General features: G+C 48.8%; 1 protein-coding gene across 3 annotated transcripts in view; it reads left to right on the forward strand.

The window, feature by feature from the left end:
* The window catches only part of unc5b (unc-5 netrin receptor B), a 244,655-nt gene that overhangs the window by 172,761 nt on the left and 46,942 nt on the right, over positions 1 to 24,952 (forward strand). For all 3 annotated transcript variants that reach the window (XM_072491422.1, XM_072491420.1, XM_072491423.1), the window contains 3 exons: positions 4,232 to 4,453; positions 14,676 to 14,819; positions 22,191 to 22,294. In XM_072491422.1, coding sequence (XP_072347523.1) covers positions 4,232 to 4,453; positions 14,676 to 14,819; positions 22,191 to 22,294 — 470 coding nt within the window. The remainder of the gene's footprint in view (positions 1 to 4,231; positions 4,454 to 14,675; positions 14,820 to 22,190; positions 22,295 to 24,952) is intronic.

The following is a 24,952-nucleotide window of genomic DNA, read 5'->3' on the forward strand; positions in this document are numbered from 1 at the left end:
GAGAGGTTGAGTAGACTGGGACTGTACTCATTGGAATTTAGAAGGATGAGGGGGGATCTTATAGAAACATATAAGATTATGAAGGGAATAGATAGGATAGATGCGGGCAGGTTGTTTCCACTGGCGGGTGAAAACAGAACTAGGGGGCATAGCCTCAAAATAAGGGGAAGTAGATTTAGGACTGAGTTTAGGAGGAACTTCTTCACCCAAAGGGTTGTGAATCTATGGAATTCCTTGCCCAGTGAAGCAGTAGAGGCTCCTTCATTAAATGTTTTTAAGATAAAGATAGATAGTTTTTTGAAGAAAAAAGGGATTAAGGGTTATGGTGTTTTGGCCGGAAATTGGAGCTGAGTCCACAAAAGATCAGTCATGATCTCATTGAATGGTGGAGCAGGCTAGAGGGGCCAGATGGCCTACTCCTGCTCCTAGTTCTTATGTTCTTATGTTCTAGAGTGTTATTTTTCGGTAAGGTCAGTTTTGTTAAAGTTAGGCTGTTGCCAGTTGAAAGCAGATCCTGCAATGTTTTACTTGCACTATAAAGGAAATCTTTCTGGCATTTTTATGATGCCTGTCGATGATTCTTTGTGGGGTGGGACTAGTGATTTTGAAGCTATTGTAATCTCTGGTTTGAGGAAAGAATTCAGGGTTGGAAGTCAGGCTTCCGGTGCATTTAAATATATTGGACAGACTAAGTTTGGGGCAACTTTTTGTCAGCAATCTTATTTGGAAAGCATCACCCCAATAGCAATTAGTTGTGGCCGAGTTTCACAAAAGGACGCAATGGTTTCAAAGATAGAAAAAGAGCAACTGCAAAGTTTAATTGGGCAACTGAACTGGTTAGGTAGACAGACTAGACCGGACGTGAGTTTTGATGTCTTAGAGTTGAGTACAAAAATGAATGATCCTAAAGTGGAAGACATAATAAGAGCAAATAAAGCATTGGCCAAACTAAAAATGCAGGAGTGTGTTTTGAAGTTCCCGGTTTTAGGTGACCTTAAGCACTTGAAACTCATAGTTTATAGCGATGCGTCCTACGCAAATTTATGTGATGGGTTTTCAAGCGCAGGAGGTTTTATAATTTTCCTTTTGGGGAACAATGGTAAATGTTGCCCGCTTGTGTGGGAAACAAAGAAAATGAGGAGAGTGGTAAAAAGCACTTTTGCTGCTGAGATGTTAAGCCTTGTAGAGGCGGTGGATATGGCCTTTTATATAAGTATGATATTGACAGAGATTTGGGGATTAGGGGATTTGGGTAATATACCTATTGACTGTCACATTGACAATAAATCCCTGTGGGAAAATGTGCACTCTACAAAAAGTGTCAATGAAAAGAGGTTACGGATAGACATCGCAAGTTTGAAGCAGATGTTGAACAGAGGGGAAACAACAAAATTAAATGGGTCGACAGGAGCTATCAACTGTCAGACTGTTTTACGAAAAGAGGGGCGAGTTCACAGAAACTTTTGGATATTGTGAATGAAGGCGCTTGTTTCTGTGACTTTTTTTTTCTCTTTCTCGTCCAAACAAAAAAAAAGGAGAGGGGGGAAAATCATGTGTGTGTTTTTGAATTTCTTGAAATTTTGTTTTCACCTAATTATTTTTTTTCTCCAAGGAAGGGGAGACTGTTAAGTAATGGGTTAAGAGACATTGCAATTAGTTGTCTCATTTATGTTAAGTATCCATTAATTGACACTGATATGTAAAGGGGTTTCAGGTGGCCTCTGTGAGGTGGTGTGTTGTTAAGAGTTTTGTGCAGAGGCTGCGGAAGTGAAATAAATGGTGTTTGGTGAAAAGGAACAAGAACTTTAGACTCTTCATATCACAGTAACTAAAACGGCTAACACCATGCGCCAGTTCCTGATTTTGTCCTTTCATGGTGCGAGAGACTAGAACTAGGGGGCGCAGTTTGAAAATAAGGAACCTAAGGCAGAGCGAGAAAGATTCTTGATTAACAAGGAGGTGAAAGGTTATCGGGGATGGGCAAGAATGTGGGGTTTAGGGTGCAATCAGATCAGCCATGATCTAATTGAATGGGGGAACACGCTCGATGACTGAATGGCCTCCTCCAGCTCCTAATTTGTGAGTTTGTATGTCCACACATCCATTCCAGCAACACATCCCATTAATATCCAGTCATCGTTCCTCTCTTCTTGATGTTGCCCAAGTTCCTGCGCAATATATAACAAGGCCGGCTCACCACTGGTACAACTTAAGTTATGTTTATGCTAACCTGTGACGCTTAACCTTCTCTGTAACAAAAGCAGCATGTTTTCCAATTTGTTTCCTTCTATCTTTCATTAGTGTTTCAATACAGTCTGTTTCCCAAATGGGTTTTGGCCCCTTACAATTCTCTCTTGAACCTTTTTGACTGAATGTTCTGTTGACTGCACATTTGCCATTCATGTTCAAATCCTCCTGCTCTTTCACCCGGTATTCACCCTGCTAGCCCAGGCTTTCAAATCCATTTCTTTAGCCGTCGACCGGTTCTGGGGTGATTCCTGTTCCCAATCCAATGGGCAGGTCGAATTGATTGGCCGGGCAGGTTGGATGAGCTGAATCGCTCACTTTCCAAGCCAATAATGATCATTCTAACGGGAAGCCGGGAAGGCGTTTAATGAATAAACCAGCTGTCGAGCAACAAAGTGTGCTTTCTGTTTCCAAGCTCCACAGTTAAGGGGGTGGTCTGAGATGTTCTATTCTAGTCTTGGATGTCACAGGTTTAGCACAGTGGGCTAAACAGCTGGCTTGCAATGCAGAGCCGGTTCAATTCCTGTCCCGGCCTCCCCGGACAGGCGCCGGTATGTGGCGACTAGGGGCTTTTCACAGTAACTTCATTGAAGCCTACTTGTGACAATAAGTTAGTATTTATTATTACAACCAGAGTAAAATCGTCCTATTGGTGAATGGGTGCCCACATTCAATGGCATGGGGGTGAGGAACCTTGCAGGATGGAAGAATTGATTGATTTATTGTCACATGTACCGAAGTACAGTGAAGTGTTTTTCTGCGGCCGAGGGAACGTACACTATGCACATAGTAGACAAAAAGAATAATCGACAAAGTACATCGACAAATAGTGATTGTTACAGTGCGCAACAAGGGCCAAACAAAGCAAATACAAGAGCAGCATAGAGCGTCGTGAATAGTGTTCCGAAAGGGAACAGATCAGCCCGAGGAAGAGTCGTTGAGGAGTCTAGTAGCTGTGGGGAAGAAGCTGTTCTTATGTCTGGATGTGCAGGTCCTCAGACTTCTGTACTTTCTGCCTGATGGAAGGGTCTGGAAGAGGGCAAAGCCTGGGTGGGAGGGGTCTCTGATAATGCTGTCTGCCTTCCTGAGGCAACGAGAGGTGTAGAAAGAATCAATGTGGGGGTGGCAGCTTGTGTGATGCGTTGGGCTGAGTTCACCACACTGTGAGTTTCTTGCGATCTTGAACCGAGCAGTTGCCATACCAGGCTGTGATGCAGCCGGATAGGATGCTCTCTATCGCACATCTGTAGAAGTTTGTGAGAGTCGATGCAAACATGCTGAAAAGACATGTTGGCGGGGCAGAGGAGAGAGCATCTGAGGAGAGGAATTTGCAATTTAGCCGATCCTTCTCGACCTTTGTGTTTACATAAGGGAGTGGTAAGAGCCCTCATTTTCTTTACGCAGAAAGATGAGCAGCATAGCTGAGAGGAGAGTATATGAGTGGGACGGAACGCTCCAGCCCCATATGTTACGGGTAATGAAAGAGTAAATAGCTTTGGGGAGAAGGAGAGAGAGGAAATGTGAAACCGAGCTGGATGAGAGGGAGAAGGCCTGGACCGAGAACACCTCTTTGGGCTGTGGATGCTGCCTGCTTAGCAAGTCTCCAAGGTGCAGAAAGATCCATTTTTAAACACAGTAACAAATCTTGTGTCAGTGAGCAGAGGAATGGCTGACTGTAAATATTGAGGGTATAGAAGGGCAGCTGGTCAGATTGGCATGCTGCTAAACTAAACAATTCTTTATTATCTGACCTGAAAGATAGCAAACACATTAAGCTGCACAAAATACATTGCACACTTGTTATGACACCAGGCTGATTGATTAAGTGCTGGAGTTCTCTGTAACTAGTGTCATTATCTCAGCTTAATGGACAGCCTTTGGTTCCTGTGTGACTAATCTGCAGTGCTGTATATTAAATGCCACACAGTTAAAGCTTCCTTAAATACTCATCAGTAATCTCCACCTTCCTCCTTGTAACTCATAGGTCCTGAACACAGCGATGTGCTTCCCGAGTCCTTCCCCTCGTCGCCAGCAGAGCCTCTGCCGCGATTCCTGGCGGAGCCGGATGATGCCTACATAGTCAAGAACAAGCCGGTGGTGATGGCCTGCACAGCCACCCCGGCAACACAGATCTACTTCAAGTGCAATGGCGACTGGGTGCACCAGAAGGACCACGTGACGGAGGAGAACGTGGATCAGATCACAGGTAAACGCGCAAAGCCATTCCGGCCTTTTGGATGCTGCTCTCAAATCTTGGGTCAAGAAGGGGTGAGGTGGGCTGAAGCCCTCGTCCAGACTGAGGCCATGCCACCTCGCGGGCGACCTAAAAAAGCCCCTGTTTGGAAGAGCAGGGCAGGAGGTTCTCCTCAGTGTCCCGGACAATCTGAATCAGGAGGTTCAAATCGCACTCCAGGCCTTCGATGACCATGGAAGGTGTATTCAGAACAGATACAGGTTGCTAATCAGCCTCTGAATGCATGCCGATAGCAGGTGGTAAAAGCAGGAGAGATTCCTGGCCAGCTATAAGCGAACTGCCCAGGAAGAACAAGCTACAGGAAATGGGCATGTGTGCTTTATTTATCTCATGTGTCACTAGACAAGGGAAGCCTTCTAAACCGAAGATAAGTTATTGGTTTATGGAGGGAGGGGTGGGGGGGGGAGGGGAGTAGAGGAATGGGATTAAATGGATCTGTCAATAAAAGAGAGACAGCAGAGGGCCTTATTCTGTGTGTCATCAATCCTAAGGGCGTGACTCTCCCAAAAGGAACAAAGTCCCCTAGCGAGCACATTTAACCGTGTGTTTCCCGGCACACGCAGGGGCCTGCGCAGGGAAAGCGCGGCCAAGGACGCTCATTGTCCATTTTGCACAGTGGGGAACTCCCCATTGTAGCCATTTTTAAACGGCGACTCGATCTCCGAGACCCGCGAACCAATCCCCGACCTGCCCCCCCCCGCCCCAAATGGTAAGGGGGGGGGGTGTGAAGGGGCAGAAAGTTAGGAGTTGAACCCGTAATGCAACCAGTTATTTTGAGTCTGAAGTACCTTCTAATCTCAGACGGTCCCCAACCACATTTAAGGAACATGCCGTCAAACCAAGAAGAACAGCAGGAGGCTCATGTGGAGAGTAAATACTGAGAGAACAAATTGGGCCGAATGGCCTCTTATTTGTGCCCCTGGAAATTCTTTGGAAATTCTGAACTCCTGCTGAGGATATGGGGCGAAATTCTCCGGTATCGGCACGATGTCCGCTGACCGGCGCCCAAAATGGCGCAAATCAGTCAGGCATCGCGCCGCCCTAAAGGTGCGGAATACTCCGCATCTTGGGGGGCCGAACCCCAACCAACCTTAAGGGGCTAGGCCCGCGCCGGAATAATTTCCGCCCCGCCAGCTGGCGGAAAAGGCCTTTGGTGCCCTGCCAGCTGGCGCGGAAATGACATCTCCGGGCGGCGCATGCGCTGGCCGCTCACGGCATCCCCCCGCATGCGCTGTGAAGGGAGTTTCTTCCGCCTCCGCCATGGTGAAGACCGCGGCGAAGGCGGAAGGAAAAGAATGCCCCCCACGGCACAGGCCCGCCCGCGGATCGGTGGGCCCCGATCGCGGGCCAGGCCACCGTGGGGGCACCCCTGGGGCCAGATCGCCCCGCGCCCCCCCCAGGACCCCGGAGAATCGCCGGGGGCTGGCGCGAATCCCGCCAGATGCCGAATTCTCCGGCACAGGAGACTTACGCCAGTTGGCGGCCCCCCCCCCCCCCCCCCCCCCCCCCCCCACCCCCCCCGCGATTCTCCGGCCCGGATGGGCCGCAGTCCCTGCTGCTAGAATGCCTGTCCCGCCGGCGTAGATTAAACCACCTACCTTACCAGCAGGACAAGGCGGCGCGGGCGGGCTCCGGGGGTCCTGGGGGGGAAGCAGGGCGATCTGGCCCCGGGGGTGCCCCCACGTTGGCCTGGCCCACGATCGGGGGCCCACCGATCCGCGGGCGGGCCTGTGCCGTGGGGGCACTCTTTTCCTTCCGCCTTCGCCATGGTCTCCACCATGGCGGAGGCGGAAGAGACTCCCTCCACAGCGCATGCGCGGGGATGCCGTGAGCGGCCGCTAACGCTCCCGCGCATGTGCCGCCCGGAGATGTCATTTCCGCGCCAGCTGGCGGGGCACCAAAGGCCTTTTCCGCCAGCTGGCAGGGCGGAAATTTGTCCGACATCGACCTAGCCCCTTAGGGTTGGGGCTAGGCCCCCCAAGATGCGGAGGATTCCGCACCTTTGGGGCGGCGCGATGCCCGCCAGATTTGCGCCGTTTTGGGCGCCGGTCGGCGGACATCGCGCCGATACCGGTGAATTTCGCCCGTGATGTTGAACTCGAGAGGCGTTGGACACTGAAGACGCTGCTGTGAAGGAAGGAAATGCAGAATAAAGAAATGCTGAAGATTAGCATCGCAGTGAGCAATGAGAGTTGATTAAGTGGAATAAGCTGACTGGGGCAACGGTTCGATGTCCTGTAGGAGGCAGCGGCTGGGTTGAAAAAAGTTGTCCATGCCATTGTGTTCTTTATGCCACTGCAGTTGCCCACCTCCTGCACACCCACCCCGATTTGCCATTGGTGCGCCAACAAGGTCACCGGAATACCGAGGGAAAGCACTCCAAATGGGACTATCCCTGGAAACTCTCCCTGCCCAGAACACTCACCCTCTGTACCTCACCACCATGGGTGAGATTCAGCAGATTCAACAGTCTAGACGGAACTGTACGACAGTGGCTAGAGTACAGAATGCCGACTTCCCTTTCCGTCTCTTGCCCAGGGGGCACTATATATCTAAAACCATTCTCGGCACAGACTGTGTCTCATTTTGTATATATTGGTTTGAACAGGGAGAAACAGTGGTATCCATAACATGAACAGGAGACATCCTAAATTGCTGCTAAATACTAATGTCTGTTTATATTACAAGGAGTACTCTTCAGACTTTGAACAGACACCATAATTATGATTTGAGAACACTGTCTCCATAATGTCTGTTCTTGCAATAGTGCTGGTAGCATGTTGCTGCTGAGAGCCATTGTTATGCTATGTACATATGTTTTCTCTTTAGCTCTGCTTACTTGCTTCCTGCTTGCTTAACAAGGCAGACAAAATGTCCTGTCTTTACAAGCCTTTATCAGCTTTTGTGCCAATTATCTATCCTCTTCCAACAGTAGCGTAGAGGATAAGGAAGACTGTTTCCCTGTGTTTATGGCTTGGTGTTTAATCGTGAGTATTTGATGCTAGCTCTTCAATGACAGCTACGGACCCTTTCCCCATATCCTTTGCTGGCCATTCTTCACAGATACTAACCTGACTCACTTTAGATGACATCTTTGTCTTATGGCTCTGTGGGTCAGTAAATGTTGTGGCAAAGGGAAAATTTCAAACTGCACTAGGATAGTCACCCAGACTCGAAACATTAACTCACTTCTCTCTTCACAGAGGCTGTCAGACCTGCTGAGATTGTCCAGCATTTTCTGTTTTTGTTCCAGGATTCCAGCACCCGCTATAATTTGCTTTAATGCGCTAGGAGTGAGATGAGGATATGTGAAAAAACAGGTTCAAACGAAACAAAAAAACAGTTGAGAACTATCGTCAGGACGTTCTGCAGATGAAGCGATCAATGTGCACAAAGTTAGGCCTGGAGGCGGGGCGGCACAGTGGCGCAGTGGTTAGCACTGTTGACTCACGGCACCGAGGACCTGGGTTCGCTCCTGCCCCGGGTCACTATCCGTGTGGAGTTTGATCATTCTCCCAGTCTCATTCTCCCAGTGAGCTAAAATGTTCATGTCCTGATACCTGAGTACACCAAAAAAAAAACACTTCAGACAGAGGAGCAGGAGTAATTCATGTGACCACTCAAGCCTGCCAGGCCATTCAATAAGATCATGGCTGAACTTAGAACTCAACTTTCCTGCCCAATCTTCAACTCCCCTGATCCTCTTTGATCTAAACAAAAACCTATCTAGTTGTACGAATCTATCCATCAGTTTTCTTCCATTGGGAGGAAAAAAGATTTACACTGGCCGTATCAAAGTGTTTCACAGCCAGTGTGTACCTTTAAAGTGTGTTCAGTATTCTAATGTAGGAAACTTGGTGGCCACTTGACGCACGGCAAGATCCCACAAACAGCAATGTGACAGTGACCAGGTCATAATTTTTTTTTTTTGGTGTGATGTTAATCGTGGGGTGGGAGATAATCATTGATCAGGGACACCAGGGACAACTCTTCTACTCTTCTTCAAACGTCCTGATAACGGCATTTAGAGGGAGTCACGGTGTCACAGTGGTTAGCACTGCTGCCTCACGGCGGCAAGGAACCGGGTTCGATCCTGGCCCCGGGTCGCAGTCCGTGTGGAGTTTGCACATTCCCGCCGTGTCTGCGCGGGTCTCACCCCCACAACCCAAAGATGTGCAGGGTAGGTGGATTGGCCACGCTAAATTGTCCCTTAATTGGAGGGAACTCTAAATTTTGAAATGAAATTTTTAGAAAACTGCATTTAGCACATGGATTCATAAAATCGTAGAATAAAACAGCACAGGAGGTGGCCCATGAAAGATTATTGAAAGAGTTAGCCAATCACTCCCACTCTCCCGCCCTTTCCCATTTAACCCGGCAGATGTTTCCCCTTCATGCAGTTGAATCTGTTTTCTCCGCCATTTCAGACAGTGCATTCCAGACCGTAGCATTGATTTGCGACCCAGAGCTTGGAAGTTACACATTGCAGGAAAGCAATCTTGTCATTAAAATATAGATTTCAAACGGTTAAGGCGAATGCCATTTTGTGGACGCTCCACTATCTGTTACTTATATTAATTTTTGCCCATGGAGACCCTACCCTGAAGCTCCTTTTTGACGGAAAGCCGAATAGTTCTGACATCTTGAACAATGGCCAAGAACATAACGAGCAGAGTCAGTGAGTTTGGGGAGTTTGTAACCTTTCCTTGGATTACTGACTCAGAAAGTGGGGAAAGTAATCGGAGGACTTTCGATCCCCGGAATTGTTGGCAGACAGAGATCAACCCCCTGAAAAACAAGGATTCAGGGGAGACAAGATGTGGCAATGATGTCACTGGGATAATAATCCAGAGGCCCCAGGCTAATTCTCTGGGGACATGGGTTCAAATCCCACCACAGCAGCTGGTGGAATTTAAATTCAGGTAATAAATCTGCGGTTGTAAACTCGTCTCAGTAATGGCGACTATTATCGATTGTCGTAAAAACCCATCTGTTTTACAATCTACCATCCTTACCCGGTCTGGTCTACATGTGACTCCAGGTCCATAGCAATGTGGTTGACAGGGGCGGCACGGCGGCACAGTGGTTAGCACTGGTGCCTCACAGCACCAGGGACCCGGGTTCGATTCCGGCCTTGGGTACCTGTCTTTGTGGAATTTGCGCGTTCTCCCCGTTTCTGCGTGGGTTTCCTCCGGGTGCTCCAGTTTCCCCCACAGTCCAAAGATGTGCAGGTTAGATAGATTGACCATGACAAATTGCCCTTAGTGACCAAAAGGTTAGGTGGGGGTGTGGGGTTACGCGGATAGGGCAGGGGAGTGGGCCTAGACAGGGTGCTCTTTCAGAGGGCCGGTGCAGACTCGATGGGCCGAATGGCGCCCTACACTGTAGGGATTCTATGACTCTTAACTGCCCTCGGAAATGGCCTAGCAAGCCACTCAGTTCGAGGGCTATGGCCATGAAAAAATATATAAATAGTAAAAGGGTTTTATGAAGAAACCAAGGGTTTGAAGTTACAGTCAGTGATGATATATACACACTTAACAAAAACTAGCATTGATGGGGCACCTGTATTGTCGTCAAGAAGGAGCACACAAATGTAATATACCGAGTCAAAGGATGAGGCGACCAAATGCTTTGTCAGCAAGGTCTTAAGTGAGGTAGAGATGTTTGGAGATAAAAATCCAGAGCTTAGGACCGAGACAGAACCATTTATTTGCTGAAAATGCAACGGAGAATTTGGAATGACCTTGTACGGTACAAAAGGGCACGGTGAGGATCTTTCTGCCCTTAAGTCCTGGCTTGAGGGGAGGGACTTATTCACAGAACCAAAGCTGGTTACTTATGCCACTGTATACGGGCAGCATGTATTAGAGTAAATCTAAAATACATTAAGAGACCATGGGCTTTGGGATGGGTTTCTGTGTTGCTGCGCTGAGTAAATAAAGTTAGTTATTTGATACGTCTGATGGTTTCTGCTGAAACTGCACACCAGAGAACAGATGTAATTTCCTAGCTGCCTGCCCAGGGCCCACCGTTAGTTAATTTGGGGTTACAGTTGCTTGGATTTTCGCACCATCTCGCACGCTGATGTTACATCAGATTGAATCGGCTGGCAGCATCCTGAATCGGAAGGTTGTAGGTTCAAATCCCAGTTTGGGATTCAGGTACTTAATTTAGGGCTCATACATCCATGCAGTGCTATGTTTGGGCTGCTTCGTTGAAGATGTGTTTCAGAGAACACATTAAATCAGGGCCCTCTTTGTTGGTTCAGGTGTATGGGTTAACGGGAGGGGGATGTCCCCCAGGCCAACATCCCTCACTGACCCAGTACCACTTCAAAAAGAAAATCATCTCACTGTTGCTAGTGGTACCTTGCTGTCTGCATAATAACAACCACTTTTGACTCGAAACTTGTCGTCTCTGGAGACAAGCTTCTGACCACATATCTACGTCATTGCTAAGACTGTCGATTTCCACCTTTGTAACTGCCTTGGTTGGCTCACCTGCTGTTGAAAGCCTTATTCATGCTTTTGGTTTGGAAGACTTCTGGTGCCACTCCCACACTCTCTTCATTGACGCCCACATCCCACAGTTCAGAAACCTGAGTTTGTCAAAAGCTCAGCTGTCCGTGTCCTTATTTGCACTTGTCCCTTTCACCTGCCACCCCTGTGCTCGCTGACCTACATTGGTTCCCGGTTGAGCAACACCTTGATATTCAAATTCTCATCCTTGTTCTCAAATCCCAAATTCTCAAATGCCACCCCTCCCCAATGGCTTTGCTCCTCCCTATCTATGTCATCTCCTCCAACCCTACAGCTCTCTGAGATGCCTCTAATCCTGGCCTTTGCAGCATACACAATTTTAATTGTCGCACCTTTGGCCATGTCTCCAGTTGCCTGGGCTCTTAAACTCTGCAATTCGCTCCCTGAATATCTCTGCCTCCCCGCCTGCATCTCTTCTTTTAAACTGCTCCTTAAAACCTATGTCTTTGATCAAGGTTTTGAACATCTGCCCTACTATAAGACTATAAGACATAGGATGGAATTAGGCCGCTCGGCCCATCGAGTCTGCTCCGCCATTAAATTATGGCTGATATTTTTCTCATCCTAATTCTCCTGCCTTCTCCCATAACCCCTGATCCCCGCATTAATCAAGAACCTATCTATCTCTGTCTTAAAGACACTCAGTGATTTGGCCTCCACAGCCTTCTGTGGCAAAGAGTTCCACAGATTCACCACCCTCTGGCTGAAGAAATTCCGCCTCATCTCTGTTTTAAAGGATTATCCCTTTAGTCTGAGATTGTGTCCTCTGGTTCTAGGTTTTCGTACGTGGAAACATCCTCTCCACATCCACTCTATCCAGGCCTCGCAGTAATCTGTAAATTTCAATAAGATTCCCCCCCACATCCTTCTAAACTCCAACGAATACAGACCCAGAGTCCTCAACCGTTCCTCATACGACAAGCTCTTCATTCCAGGGATCATTCTTGTGAACCTCCTCTGGACCCTTTCCAAGGCCAGCACATCCTTCCTTAGATACGGGGCCCAAAACTGCTCACAATACTCCAAATGGGGTTTGACCAGAGCCTTATACAGCCTCAAAAGTACATCCCTGGTCTTGTATTCTAGCCCTCTTGACATGAATGCTAACATTGTATTTGCCTTCCTAACTGCCGACTGAACCTGCACGTTAACCTTAAGAGTACTATCGATGTGGTTCGCTGTGAAATTGGGCTTTACAACAGTCCTGCAAGGTGCTTTGGGATTTTATTATTAACCCTCCTGATAGAAACATAGGAATTAGGAGCAGAAGTGGGCACTTCAGCTCTTCGAGCTTGCTCCGTCATTCAATCAGATCATGGCTGACCTCTTCCTGATCTCAAATCCACCTCCCTCCTGTTGCCCATATTCCTTCAACCCTTTTTAAAATCAGAAATATACCTATCTCCTTCTTGAAACCATTTAATGACTCAGACTCCCCCCGCACTATGGGGCAGCGAGTTCCACAAATGCATCACCCTCTGCGAGAGAAGTAGTTCCTCCTCATCTCAGTTCTAAATCTACCGCCTCTCAACCTAGATCTGTGTCCTCTCGTTAGAAATTGCCCCACAAGTGGGGACATTTGGTCTCTGTTTACTTTATCAATCATTTTTAGTGTTTTATACACCTCGATCAGATCTCCTGCCATCCTTCTAAACTCCAAACTGGTTAATCTTTCCTCACACGTCAATTCTTCTGTCTCCGGAATCAATCTGGTGAATCAATCCAATGCCTTTTCTGCCTCGCCACATTGCGCTGCTCAGTGACTTTTCAGAATGCTTGATTTTTGAGGACACTAGAGTGAGTTTGAAGTATATTTCAGACTGTTCTCTTTGTATGGTAATCAGGTTGGGAAGGTCAATTGACACATTTTCTCTTTCAAGTACAAACATCTCATTCTCTTCTGAGAGTTATTATTGGAACTGCTTCCACTGCCTTTCCAGGGTGTGAATTCCAGATCCCTAGCACACCGCATAAACCAAAATCTGGGCAGTGGGTTAGCACTGCTGCCTCACCCCGCTGAGGTCCCAGGTTCGATCCTGGATCTGGGTCACTGTCCGTGTGGAGTTTGCACATTCTCCCCGTGTTTGCGTGGGTTTCGCCCCCACAACCCAAAGATGTGCAGGGTAGGTGGATTGGCCACGCTAAATTGCCCCATAATTGGAAAAAATGAATTGGGTACTCTAAATTTAAAAATAAATAAATAAGTAAACCAAAATCTCACACCACGTGCGGTATTCTTGCTAGTCTCCATAAATCAGTGTCCTCTGGTTGCCGATTTGTGACATGTTCTTGCCGTACACCCTCTCTGAGGGTGGATTTCCGGGTGCACCCATTGGGCTTTGCCGAAGCCAGTGAGTGTCTGATTGGCTCGTCGCATATTCCACGGCAGGGGACCCACCACACCAGGGCCGGTAGATGTTTCGGAACCTGAGAGGTTGGTGGGACTCGGTTCAATTGGCCAAATGGTGGTATTCTGCACAGAAACAGGCGGTGATTGGGCCCTCCCTGAAGGGGATGCTTTTCAGAGAGCCAGGGGAATCTGGTGAGCTCTCCCTCATGCATAAATTAGCATGGTGACGGAGAGAATCTCCTGGGCGCCTCTCCTAGCGCCGGGGGAGGGCAGTAGCGATTCTCTGCTGGCGGGAGCATTTAGTCTCCAGAAGGGAGAACCATGGCCATACTATCGATATGCACACGCAGATCTGCCATATCCACTTGAACTGTGAAAATCTCCCAACGGTACAGTCCCTTCCTTCTTCCAAGATGCATTGTGACAGAGAGTAAGTCGATGTGTGAAGCAGGTGAAGCCATGACAATTACTAGCCCTGATAACAGGAGTGGGTTGAGGTATTACATCACACTCAATCGTAGTGGCATAGCTGTGATTTAATTTTTTTTTCTCGATGGCATATTGGTATCCATTAACCTAATGATTGTAATAGACAACGGACTGACACAACACGCCACATCTCATGTTCTGGCAATCTCGACATGGCAAAGAGCTTCCGCTCTATATTCTGAAACTGAGGAGAGCAGTCCATTCTCTTAATTCCTGACCAAGCACCAATTGAACATTTTATTCCTAACAATTAGAATTTAATGGCCTTAAAAGGGCATGGATCCACCTTAGAGTATTTCATTGTGATTTAGAAGGTACAGCACTCCTGCCCTTGTGAAACACCACCTCACCCCCTTCCAATGTCACGGGCGAGCTGCTTATGTCTCAATATAGTTGCCTGCACTTGTGTGAACCTCTTATGAACGGGACCTTTCTGTGCCGGAAATAGTTGGTCATTCGGTCCACTGCGGGATCTTGCTGCACCGAGAATGGCCGACACATAGCAACATTTCAAAAATGGCCCATCTGTGTCTGAAGTGTTGGGGCGAGGGGAGGAGGAGGAGAAGGGGGGGCGGGATTGTGAGAGAGGCGGGATATTTACGGGCTGGAAATCAAACGGGAGAGGCGAGCAGATTGTCGAATTGGTTGGTTGGCCAATAGGAACCTAAGAGAACAAGAAATGCGCGATTGGAAAGGAGGGCAGTTTTAAGACAAAAGGTTGAGATTTGTTCTGCGAGCGAATGGGCCGTTACGCTATTGGGCTCTGTGTTAATTTGCCTCTTTCCTTGCACAGGGCTGGTGGTCCGGGAAGTTCACATTGAAGTGTCCAGGCAGCAGGTGGAAGAACTCTTTGGTTTGGAAGACTTCTGGTGCCAATGCGTTGCCTGGAGTGCCTCAGGCACGACTAAGAGCAGGAGAGCCTATGTCCGCATCGCCTGTGGGTATACCTGCTTTTCACACACATCTCACTATTTCAAATAGGCACCTTGACATGCGCTTGGAAAAAAAGATTCTGTGGCATCTCTCCTTGTCTTTGCAAGTTATACAACCTCAGTTTTTTGTGCCCCCCCCCCCCCCGCTTCTTCTGGCCCAGTTTCACACAAAAAGGGGTCGGGATCATGGGAGACATTCCTAACCAACCAAACCTCAGGTGTAATTCCGGATATTGTCGCAATTGTCAGCGGTTCATTCAAATTGAGGGACAGGTGAGGCTGGGAGACCTTTGCTGCCAGCACCATTATTATCACCAACTGGCCGGCCCATTTGTACTTAGGTTTCGTTGAAACAATCAGAAAAGGTGCGCACGTCCTGGGGGCGGTTGTAAGGCCCACCCCAGCTGAGGAGAGCCCAGTCAAGGTGAACTGGATTTTGAACCGGCAACGTGCCTTTCTCCTGTCTAGTTCTGAGCCGGGAATCTCTGGCCTGCCCACTGTGGATTTCCCACTGAATCCACCCCCACACCACTGGGAAACCCACGGCAGGGAATGCACTGTCGACGGAACAATGGGATCCCACTGAGTCATTACATAGACCATATGGCAGGAAAATAGGCCATTCGGCCAACCAGCCCATGCTGGCATTTATGCTCCAGAGGAGCCTCCTTCCATCTTTTCTCATCTAAATCTATCATCAGAATTCTCTATCCCCTTCTCCCATTATTTGCCTGTCCGACATCCCCTTAAATGCATCGATACTATTCACTTCAACCACGCCCTGTGGTAGTAAGTTCCATATTCTCACCATCTCTGGGTAAAGTCATTCTTCCGAATTCCCTATTGGATTTCTGGTGAGCATCTGATATTGAAGGCCTCCCATTGTGCCCTCCCCAGAAGAGGAATTAACAATTCCCATTTTGAATACTTAGTACAAAGTGAGCGATGCTGAAACTAAACAGAAAACGTTCTCCCCAGAGCTAGATGCTAAAATGTGATTTACATTCACCTGCTCCGAATTTCCCAGTGTCCTACAAGAGAAATAGGAGCTGGACTAATTCAGCCCCTTGAGCCTGTCCCAGCATTCAGTAAGATTATGGCAGACCTGCGTCACCTGCGTCCCACACGAACACCCACCCCTTAATTCACTTACGCCCCCAAAAAAATCCATTGACCTATATTTTATACTGGATAACCAAGTATCTGGAGCTCTCTGGGGTGATGTTCCTTGGAAAACAATGATTCACAAAGGATGTTGCAAGTCACAAGGGCTGTGAAATGTAATCATGATGTTGTGTTTGGCTGAAGCCCTCATTAATTTGACAGATGGTGTGACCTTACTTATTGTGTAACTATTCTTTTTATATTTGATCCCGGCTAGGCCAGCATTTGCTGCCCATCCCTAATTATCGTTGAGAAGGTGGTGGTGAGCTGCCTTCTTGAACCGCTGCAGTCCACGCGGTATAGGTACACCCTCTGTGCTGTGAGGGAGGGAGTTCCAGGATTGTGACCCAGCATCAATTGCCATTCGTAGATGAAGATTCCACACTTCCACCACCCTTTGTGTCTCGAAGTATTTCTGACTTTCACTGCTGAAAGAACTGGTTCTAACTTTTAGACTCCTAGACTCCGCAATTGGCTCCTTCCATTGGAAATAATTTCGCTCTCTCCGTCCTATCTGTTCCTGTTAATCACCTTGAAAACTTTGATCAAACCACCCCTTAACCTTCCAAATTCCTCGGAATGCAGTCCTATTTTCTTTAATCTCCCCTTGTAGTTTGACCTCTCTGTCAAATCGACACTGCCTTATCTCTAAGACCAGAAAATCCTTTTGAAGGTTTGGTAACCACAGGACTCCACAGTACAGATGTTGACAGAGCATCTACTGGTCCTCAATGATAATTTCCATCCTCACAGAACATTTGTGAACTCATTCCTGTTTAAAATTAATTTTAGACTTTGAATTTACAGTGCAGAAGGAGGCCATTTGGCCCATCGAGTCTGCACCGGCCCTTGGAAAGAGCACCCTTCTTCAGCCCATGCCTTCACCCTAACCCCGTGACACTACCTAACCTTTCGGACACTAAGGGGCAATTTAGCATGGTCAATCCACCTAACCTGTATATCATTTGACAGTGGGAGGAAACCGGAGCACCCGGAGGAAACCCACGCAGACACGGGGAGAACGTGCAGACTCCGCACAGACAGTCACCCGAGGCTGGAATTGAACCTTGGAGCTGCGAGGCAGCGGTGCTACAATTGTGCCACCGTGCCGCCTGTATGAGAGAGGTTTTTCCAATTACTCGCTCTCCAGTGCAAAAGGAAAATGACCAAAATGTTACTGTTTTATTCATTCATGGGAGGTGGATGTCAGTGACTGGGCCAATGCATCACTAATGGCCCTTGGACTGAGTGTCTCGCTCGGCCATTTCAGAGGAGCATTTAAGAGTCAACCACATTGCTGTGGGTCTGGAGTCTCATGAAGGCCAGACCGGGTAACGACGGCAGATTTCCTTCCCTCAAGGACATTCGTGAGCCAGATGGGTTTTTACGACAATCGGCAATGGTTCCATGGTCACCATTAGACTTTTAATTCCACCATCTTCTGTGATGGAGTGAGAACCCAGGTCCCCAGAGCAATACCCTGGTTCTCTCTGGATTGCTAGTCCAGTGACAATACCACTGCGACACTGCAAAGACCAATACATCCTTCTGAAGGTGTGGTGATCGCAAGACTCCACAGTGGAAATATTGACAGACCATCCACTGGGCCTCAATGACCTAATATACCCTCAATCCATAAATGAAATTACAGCAGTATATAATACTACACAAGAGCAGAATGCCAGGGAGTGATTAGAAAGCTGCAATTAATCTAATTTCAGGCTTCACCTGACAGTGATAAACCATTTGCTCATATGCTGCTGGTGACATCGGCCGAACCTCTCAACCAGATTAGTGGGCAGTAATCACTCCCAGGTGTTCCCTATATTCCCGATGACTCAGACCAGCTCTTACAGTCACAGCGCTGTCCTCCGCACTCTGGGATACATTTCAACGCACTGAAATAAACACTCAGCTCAGAACCCAATGAAGGTTTCTTTGATAGGACCCAAGGTCTGTGTGTTCAACTGATTTGATTCCTGAACGGGAGTGCAATGGGAGATCCAAAATCTTCGCTCCGTACCAAAAGGACAATGGAAAATTAAGAGCCCTCAAGCATGTTTTGCGAGATGTAAAATAAGGCAACATTTTAAAAAACCTGTGAAAATCATGCTCTCTGTCATTCCTTTCCTGTATCCCCACCTCTTCTCAGTCAAACACCCCCAGTTATTTGACAGTTGTAAACGCTCGGGGGCCCTTTAAGACAGACTACGTTTAGGGCGGCATGTGGCGCAGTAGATAGCACTGGGACTGCGGCGCTGAGGACCCGGGTTCGAATCCCGGCCCTGGGTCACTGTCCGTGTGGAGTTTGCACATTCTCCCCGTGTCTGTGTGGGTTTGACCCCCACAACCCAAAGATGTACAGGGTAGGTGGATTGGCCACACTAAATTGGAAAAAATTAAATAAATAATTGGGTACTCTAAATTTATTTAAAAAAAAGACAGACTGCGGTTTGCGCTGGCACGATTATTTCACCCCAGGTCAGAGGTGAGATAGCTGGTCTCAGCCAGGCGGGGGTGGGGGGGGGATTGTAAAATTGGCCAACCTTCTCGGCTGGGTGGGATTGCTGGGGGGGGGGGGGTGGTGGTGGTGGTTAGAATAAGCAGGTGTCCTTGCAGTCAACCCATTTCCAGAATGCACACATCTGTGAATCGCTGCGTGAGGGACAAGGCGGCGATGGCGTCTGCAGTCGAATTGCCGGCTAACTTCTCACGGTCATGAGGCGCGGCCACTTGGGTGAGGTGGCAGAGCAAGGCTGTCTGCCATAAACCCTGTTCGAACAGAGGCCGCAATCGGAAGGAAGACCGTGCTACTGATGGCTATAAAGACCCTTTATTGTCCACACAGGCCTGACCTGTGAACCTTGGAACTGCGAGGCAGCGGTGCTACAATTGTGCCACCGTGCCGCCTGTATGAGAGAGGTTTTTCCAATTACTCGCTCTCCAGTGCAAAAGGAGATGCCATGTCTCTGTTGCTGTTCACAGAATTGCTATTGCACAGCGCCAGGGTCCCGGGTTCGATTCCCCGCTGGGTCACTGTCTGTGCGGAGCCTGCACGTTCTCCCCGTGTCTGCGTGGGTTTCCTCCGGGTGCTCCGGTTTCCTCCCCACAAAGTCCCGAAAGACGTGGGGCAGGATTCTCCGACCCCCCGCTGCGTGGGAGAATCGCCGGGGGTCGGCGTGAATCCCGCCCCCGCCGTCCTCCCAATTCTCCCGCCCCCCCCAAAAACCGGCCCGGCGTGAGTCGCGCCGCCCGCCTTGGAGAATGGTGGGGTCCGGCGCGACTCAATGTGCGCCAGGGCCACCCGAGTTCTCCGGCCCGCGATGGGCTGAAGTCTCGCCCGTCTGTAGCCGGTCCCACCGGCGTAAATTAGAGTAGGTCCCTGACCGGCGACACCTGGTGGCACGGACGGGCTCCGGGGTTCCTGGGGGGGTCGTGGGGGATCTGACCCCGGGAGGTGCTGCTATGGTAGCCTGGCCCACGGCCGGGGCCCACCGATCCGCGGGCGGGCCTGTGCCGTGGGGGCACTCTGTTGTTCCGCACCGGAGGCTGTGGTCTTCCTCCATTCCCGGTGCGGAAGCAAATCCCTCTGCGCATGCACGGGGATGAAGCCAGCACGCGCTGGCGCTCCCGCGCATGCGCCGACTCGCGCCGGCCGGCGGAGGCCCTTCGCCGCCAGTTTGCGTGGCGCCAAGACCCTATCCCGCCGGCCGGCAGAGCGCCAACCACTCCGGGGCGGACCTAGCCCCTGAAGGTGCGGAGCCCGGTGCCAGAGTGGTTCACGCCACTCCGTCCCGCCGGGACCCCCCGCCCCGCCGGGACCCCCCGCCCCGCCGGGACCCCCCGCCCCGCCGGGTAGGGGAGAATCCCGCCCATGATGTTAGGTGAATTGGACATTCTGAATTCTCCCTCTGTGCACCCGAACAGGCGCCGGAGTGTGGCGACTAGGGGCTTTTCACAGTAACTTCATTGCAGTGTTAATGTAAGCCTACTTGTGACACGAATAAAGATTATTATTATTATAAAGATAATTCTCAAACTTTGCACCTGATACTCGGTTCCATTTGCATGCTGGGGATGGTAGATTAAGTGGGCCTGGGGTCGCATGCCTCTTTTGTCTGTGTTTGTCCCATAATGACTGTTGGTGTTTTGCAAATTGTCTTCTTCAGCACTCTGAGATGAATGGCATCTGTCCCTGGGGGTTTGTGCATCTATTTTAAAATCAATTCCCCTGTCTAAGATGTTCATCTTTTGTATAACAAAGTCATTGATTATGCCTTGCTGGGAGAATCTACATGTCGTCCCTGGTGGATACTCCGACGAAGCGTCCGTTTAGATCGTTTACTGTTTTCTGCCTGTCCCCGATTACTGGCAATTTCTTTCTTTTCTGTCTTGCACCTTCCTCAGCCTGCATGCTTGCTGATTATTCTTCGCTGTTCTGCTCAACCTCTGCTCGCTTTCTTCATTCAATGTCCTCTTTGCCTCTCTAATTACCTCTTTTAATGTGCTTCTCCAAACCGCCAGCTCAGACAAGATGCGCAAGATGATAAGCAAGTGAGATGGAGGGAGAAGCGTTCCGGACAAATCCTGCAGAGTGGAGGCCACGGGATAGCTATAAGGAATTACACGTTTTAGACAATCGGACACGATGGTGTCCCCAGTACTTCGAGGTAGTGACAACCCAAGTGCATTTTTGGGGGAGTTTTCTAACGCGGCCCATCTCTGCTTCCAGAAGATTTTTTTTTTGTTGAAGGTGTGCGTGGAAGATTCTTAATTAAACTTAAACTTGTGGGGATTCAGTCTAAACCCTGTGAGTGAATTTAGAACAAAAACTGCTCGAACGCGAGGAAGCAGTGTACTGCTGCCTATGGACGAGTTATGTTCAAAGAGTGGGGATGGGGGTGGGCTTCAGGTTTCGGTACTGGGGGACAGCACCGTGCCTAATTGGCCAAAATCTGTAATTCTTTACAGTTACCCATTTTAAAAAATATATAATTTGAGAGTACCCAATTATTTTTTCCAATTAAGGGGCAATTTAGCATGGCCAATCCATCTACCCTGCACATTTTTTGGTTAGTGGGGGTGAAACCCACGCAGACACGGGGAGAATGTGCAAACTCCACACGGACAGTGACCCGGGGCCGGGATCGAACCCGGGTCCTCGGCGGTGTGAGGCAGCAGTGCTAACCACAGCGCCACCGTGCTGCCCCTCAGTTATCCAATTGTGCCGAGCTCCTTTCTCCCAGCAGGATTTGTACAGGCCATTTCCCCCTCTTTATCTCAATTTTAATTTGTCTTCCGCTTTGCTTATCATCTTGTGTGTCTAGTCTGAGCTTGCATTTCGGAGAATGTATTTACGCCGCAAACTCAGGATAACATTATTAGAGGTGATCCATTTGCCTTTCAATGATGTGATGTTGAACAACCTTTTCCAGTCTGTTCCTTCCAACATTGATTATAAATTCAATGGTGTTCAAAGAGCGAGCTTCAAGTGTAGAGACTCATCTATCAGAGTCGCGGTCTGCATCATTTGCACCGATGCCGCTAAAACAAAACAGAGGGCCTGACCGCTGCTGTAGGATCTTGCTGTGTGGCAGTTGGTTGTCATTTTGTTTTACCCTTGAAGGAATAAAGAATTGATATCGTACTTTCCAGGACCACCAGAAGGCCAATGGGTGATTTGGGAAGTGTATCAGTTGTAACATATGAAACTCAGCAGCCAAATATGTGCACAGCAAGCTCCCACCAACAGCAACATGATGACGATCAGATCATCTATTTTTTTGTGCGGTTGATTGAGGGATACATAAGTACTGGCTCGGACACCAGGAGAATCTCCCCTGACCTTCTTCAAAGTTGTGCCATGGGATCTTTTGCATCCCTTCCGAAAGGGAAAATAAGGCCTCAATTTAAGGTCTGACCTGAGAGTGCAGCACTCGATGATCAATTGGTTCTTTCAACAAGGGCTAAAGGTCACTTTTAACTCAACTGCACCCCCCCCCCCCCCATATGCCCCTGGACAACACCTGGACTTTGACAGGTTCCTGACGCAGAGTGGAAAGGCATAGACCTTGGCGCGGGTGGGGGGGAGAGGGGGGGGGGGGGTGACACACTGTTAATGCATCACCTCGATTGTATGAAAAGATTGGTTGTTTTTGTGAGGTGCTCCAGTCCGGCGCGGTTTCAATTTGACTTTCTGTTGTTCTACCCAGACCTGAGGAAGAACTTTGAGCAGGAGCCACTGGGAACAGACGTGCCTCTGGAACACGGGCTTCTGCTGCAGTGCCGGCCGCCAGATGGGGTTCCACCAGCCGAGGTACAGTCCCCACTCCCGTAGAGTAACGACAGACCCCCGACAATCAGGCTGCGTCAGGCCTTTACCAGCAAGTTGTGGGCTTGCGCAGCCTGCTCTCCGTATTTGGAAAAAGGATATTGAGACATTGGAGAAAGTGTAAAAATGATTCACTCACAAGAATTGATGCAAAAACCTATTAGAAAAGAAGTGAAGTGATTAGGATTTTTCTCTCTTGAAGAGGTCAGGCTGGATGGGGGGAGGGTGGGGGGAGGGGTGCAGGGGGTTGATCTGATATGGGCTACGAACAGGTTTGATAATGAAGAGCTTGTCATATGAGGAGCAGTTGAGGACTTTGGGTCCGTACTCGTTAGGAGTTTAGAAGGATGAAGGGGGGATCTTATTGATCAGGATGCTGCGAGGCCTGGATAGAGTGGACGTGGAGAGGATGTTTCCACTAGTAGGAAAAACTAGAAGCAAATTGACACACAGCTCAGACTGAAGGGACGATCCTTTAAAACTGAGATGAGGAGGAATTTATTCAGCCAGAGGGTGGTGAATCTGTGGAACTCTTTGCCGCAGAAGGTTGTGGAGGCCAAATCACTGAGCGTCTTTCAGACAGAGATAGATAGGTTCCTGATTAATACGGGGATCAGGGGTTATGGGGAGAAGGCAGGAGAATGGGGATGAGAAACATATATCAGCCATGATTGAATGTTGGAGCAGACTTGATGGGCCGAATGGCCTAATTCTGCTCCTTTGTCTTGTGGTCTTATGATCTTACGATAAGGTAGACATCAAGAAACCATTTTGACATGCAAGTGAACCCAAAATCAGAGGTCATAAATATAATCCAGTCGCTAAAACATCGTAATAGGCAATTCAGGAGAAGTTTCTGGATGTGTTGAGAATGTGGAAATCGTCACCACATGGAATAGCTGAGGCTCATCATCAGATTTAAAAGGAATCTGAAGCACAGAAGGGAGAAATGAATATAATGATGTGCGGTGAGGTGAGACAGAATAGGGCGCGAGATGCCTCCTTTGGAGCATGAACTCCGGCATAGACCCTGTGGGGCCAAATAATGGCCAAAATCACCAAGCAAGGGGCTGAATGATTTTGACGCTGGGCCACTAGCGTTGAAGCACTAAGTGTTCCCCCATCGGTCTCGTTTTCATACCCGTGGTTAAAATATAGACCCGTGTGTCCATGCAAGAGGAGAATTGACAGTTGGTGGTGAGGTCGAATGTGTCAAATCCCTTTTTTCGCTGTTTTGGCACAGGGTGCTACTCATTCAGAATGAGCCGGTTTGTAAATCCAGATTCAACTTTGCTCTCGTTTCATCGCATCCATCATGAGAGGGAAGAACAGACCACAGAGCGGTCGCATGGTTGCACTGATATCGAAGCTCTGGCGACGGCAGTGTCTATGCAAGTCGCATTTGTTTCGGGATGCGTGGCCAGTTTCTCCTCCCCACCCCTTGCACCAAAGTAGGGTCCCATCCGTAAAAGGACATCTTTAGTTCCGTGCTGCTGGTGGGGGTGCGGGGGGGGCTCCTCGGGAAGCTGAGCTCCGCTTGTGCCAATTACGAGGTCCAACCAGGTTTCAGAGCCTAACGCTAAAAAACATACGCTGTCACAAAGAACAAAGAAAAGTGCAGCACAGGAACAGGCCCTTCGGCCCTCCAAGCCTGCGCCGACCATGCTGCCCGTCTAAACTAAAATCTTCTACACTTCCGGGGTCCGTATCCCTCTATCCCATCCTATTCATGTATTTGTCAAGACGCCCTTTAAACGTCCCTACCGTCCCTGCTTCCACCCCCCCTCCGGCAGCGAGTTCCAGGCACCCACTACCCTCTGTGTAAAAAACTTGCCTCGTACATCTACTCTAAACCTTGCCACTCGCACCTTAAACCTATGCCCCCTAGTAATTGACCCCTCTACCCCGGGGAAAAGCCTCTGACTATCCACTCTGTCTATGCCCCTCATAATTTTGTAGACCTCTATCAAGTCGCCCCTCAACCTCCGACGTTCCAGTAAGAACAAACCGAGTTTATTCAACCGCTCCTCATACCTAATGCCCTCCATACCAGGCAACATCCTGGTAAATCTCTTCTGCGCCTTCTCTAAAGCCTCCACATCCTTCTGGTAGTGTGGCGACCAGAATTGAACACTATACTCCAAGTGTGGCTGAACTAAGGTTCTATACAGCTGCAACATGACTTGCCAATTTTTATACTCAATGCCCCGGCCAATGAAGGCAAACATGCCGTATGCCTTCTTTTTTAAATTAAAAAAAAATAAATTTAGAGTACCCAATTCATTTTTTTCCTGAGGGTCAATTTAGCGTGGCCAATCCACCTATCCTGCACATCTTTGGGTTGTGGGAGCGAAACCCACGCAAACACGGGGAGAATGTGCAAACTCCACACGGACAGTGACCCAGAGTCGGGATCGAACCTGGGACCTCGGTGCCATGAGGCAGCAATGCTAACCACTGTGCCACCGTGCTGCCCTTTGTATGCCTTCTTGACTACCTTCTCCATCTGTGTTGCCCCTTTCAGTGACCTGTGGACCTGTACACCTAGATCTCTCTGACTGTCAATACTCTTGAGGGTTCTACCATTCACTGTGTATTCCCTACCTGTATTGGACCTTCCAAAATGCATTACCTCACATTTGT

The sequence above is a fragment of the Scyliorhinus torazame genome, chromosome 28, assembly GCF_047496885.1.
Source record: "Scyliorhinus torazame isolate Kashiwa2021f chromosome 28, sScyTor2.1, whole genome shotgun sequence".
Classification (NCBI taxonomy): domain Eukaryota; kingdom Metazoa; phylum Chordata; class Chondrichthyes; order Carcharhiniformes; family Scyliorhinidae; genus Scyliorhinus; species Scyliorhinus torazame.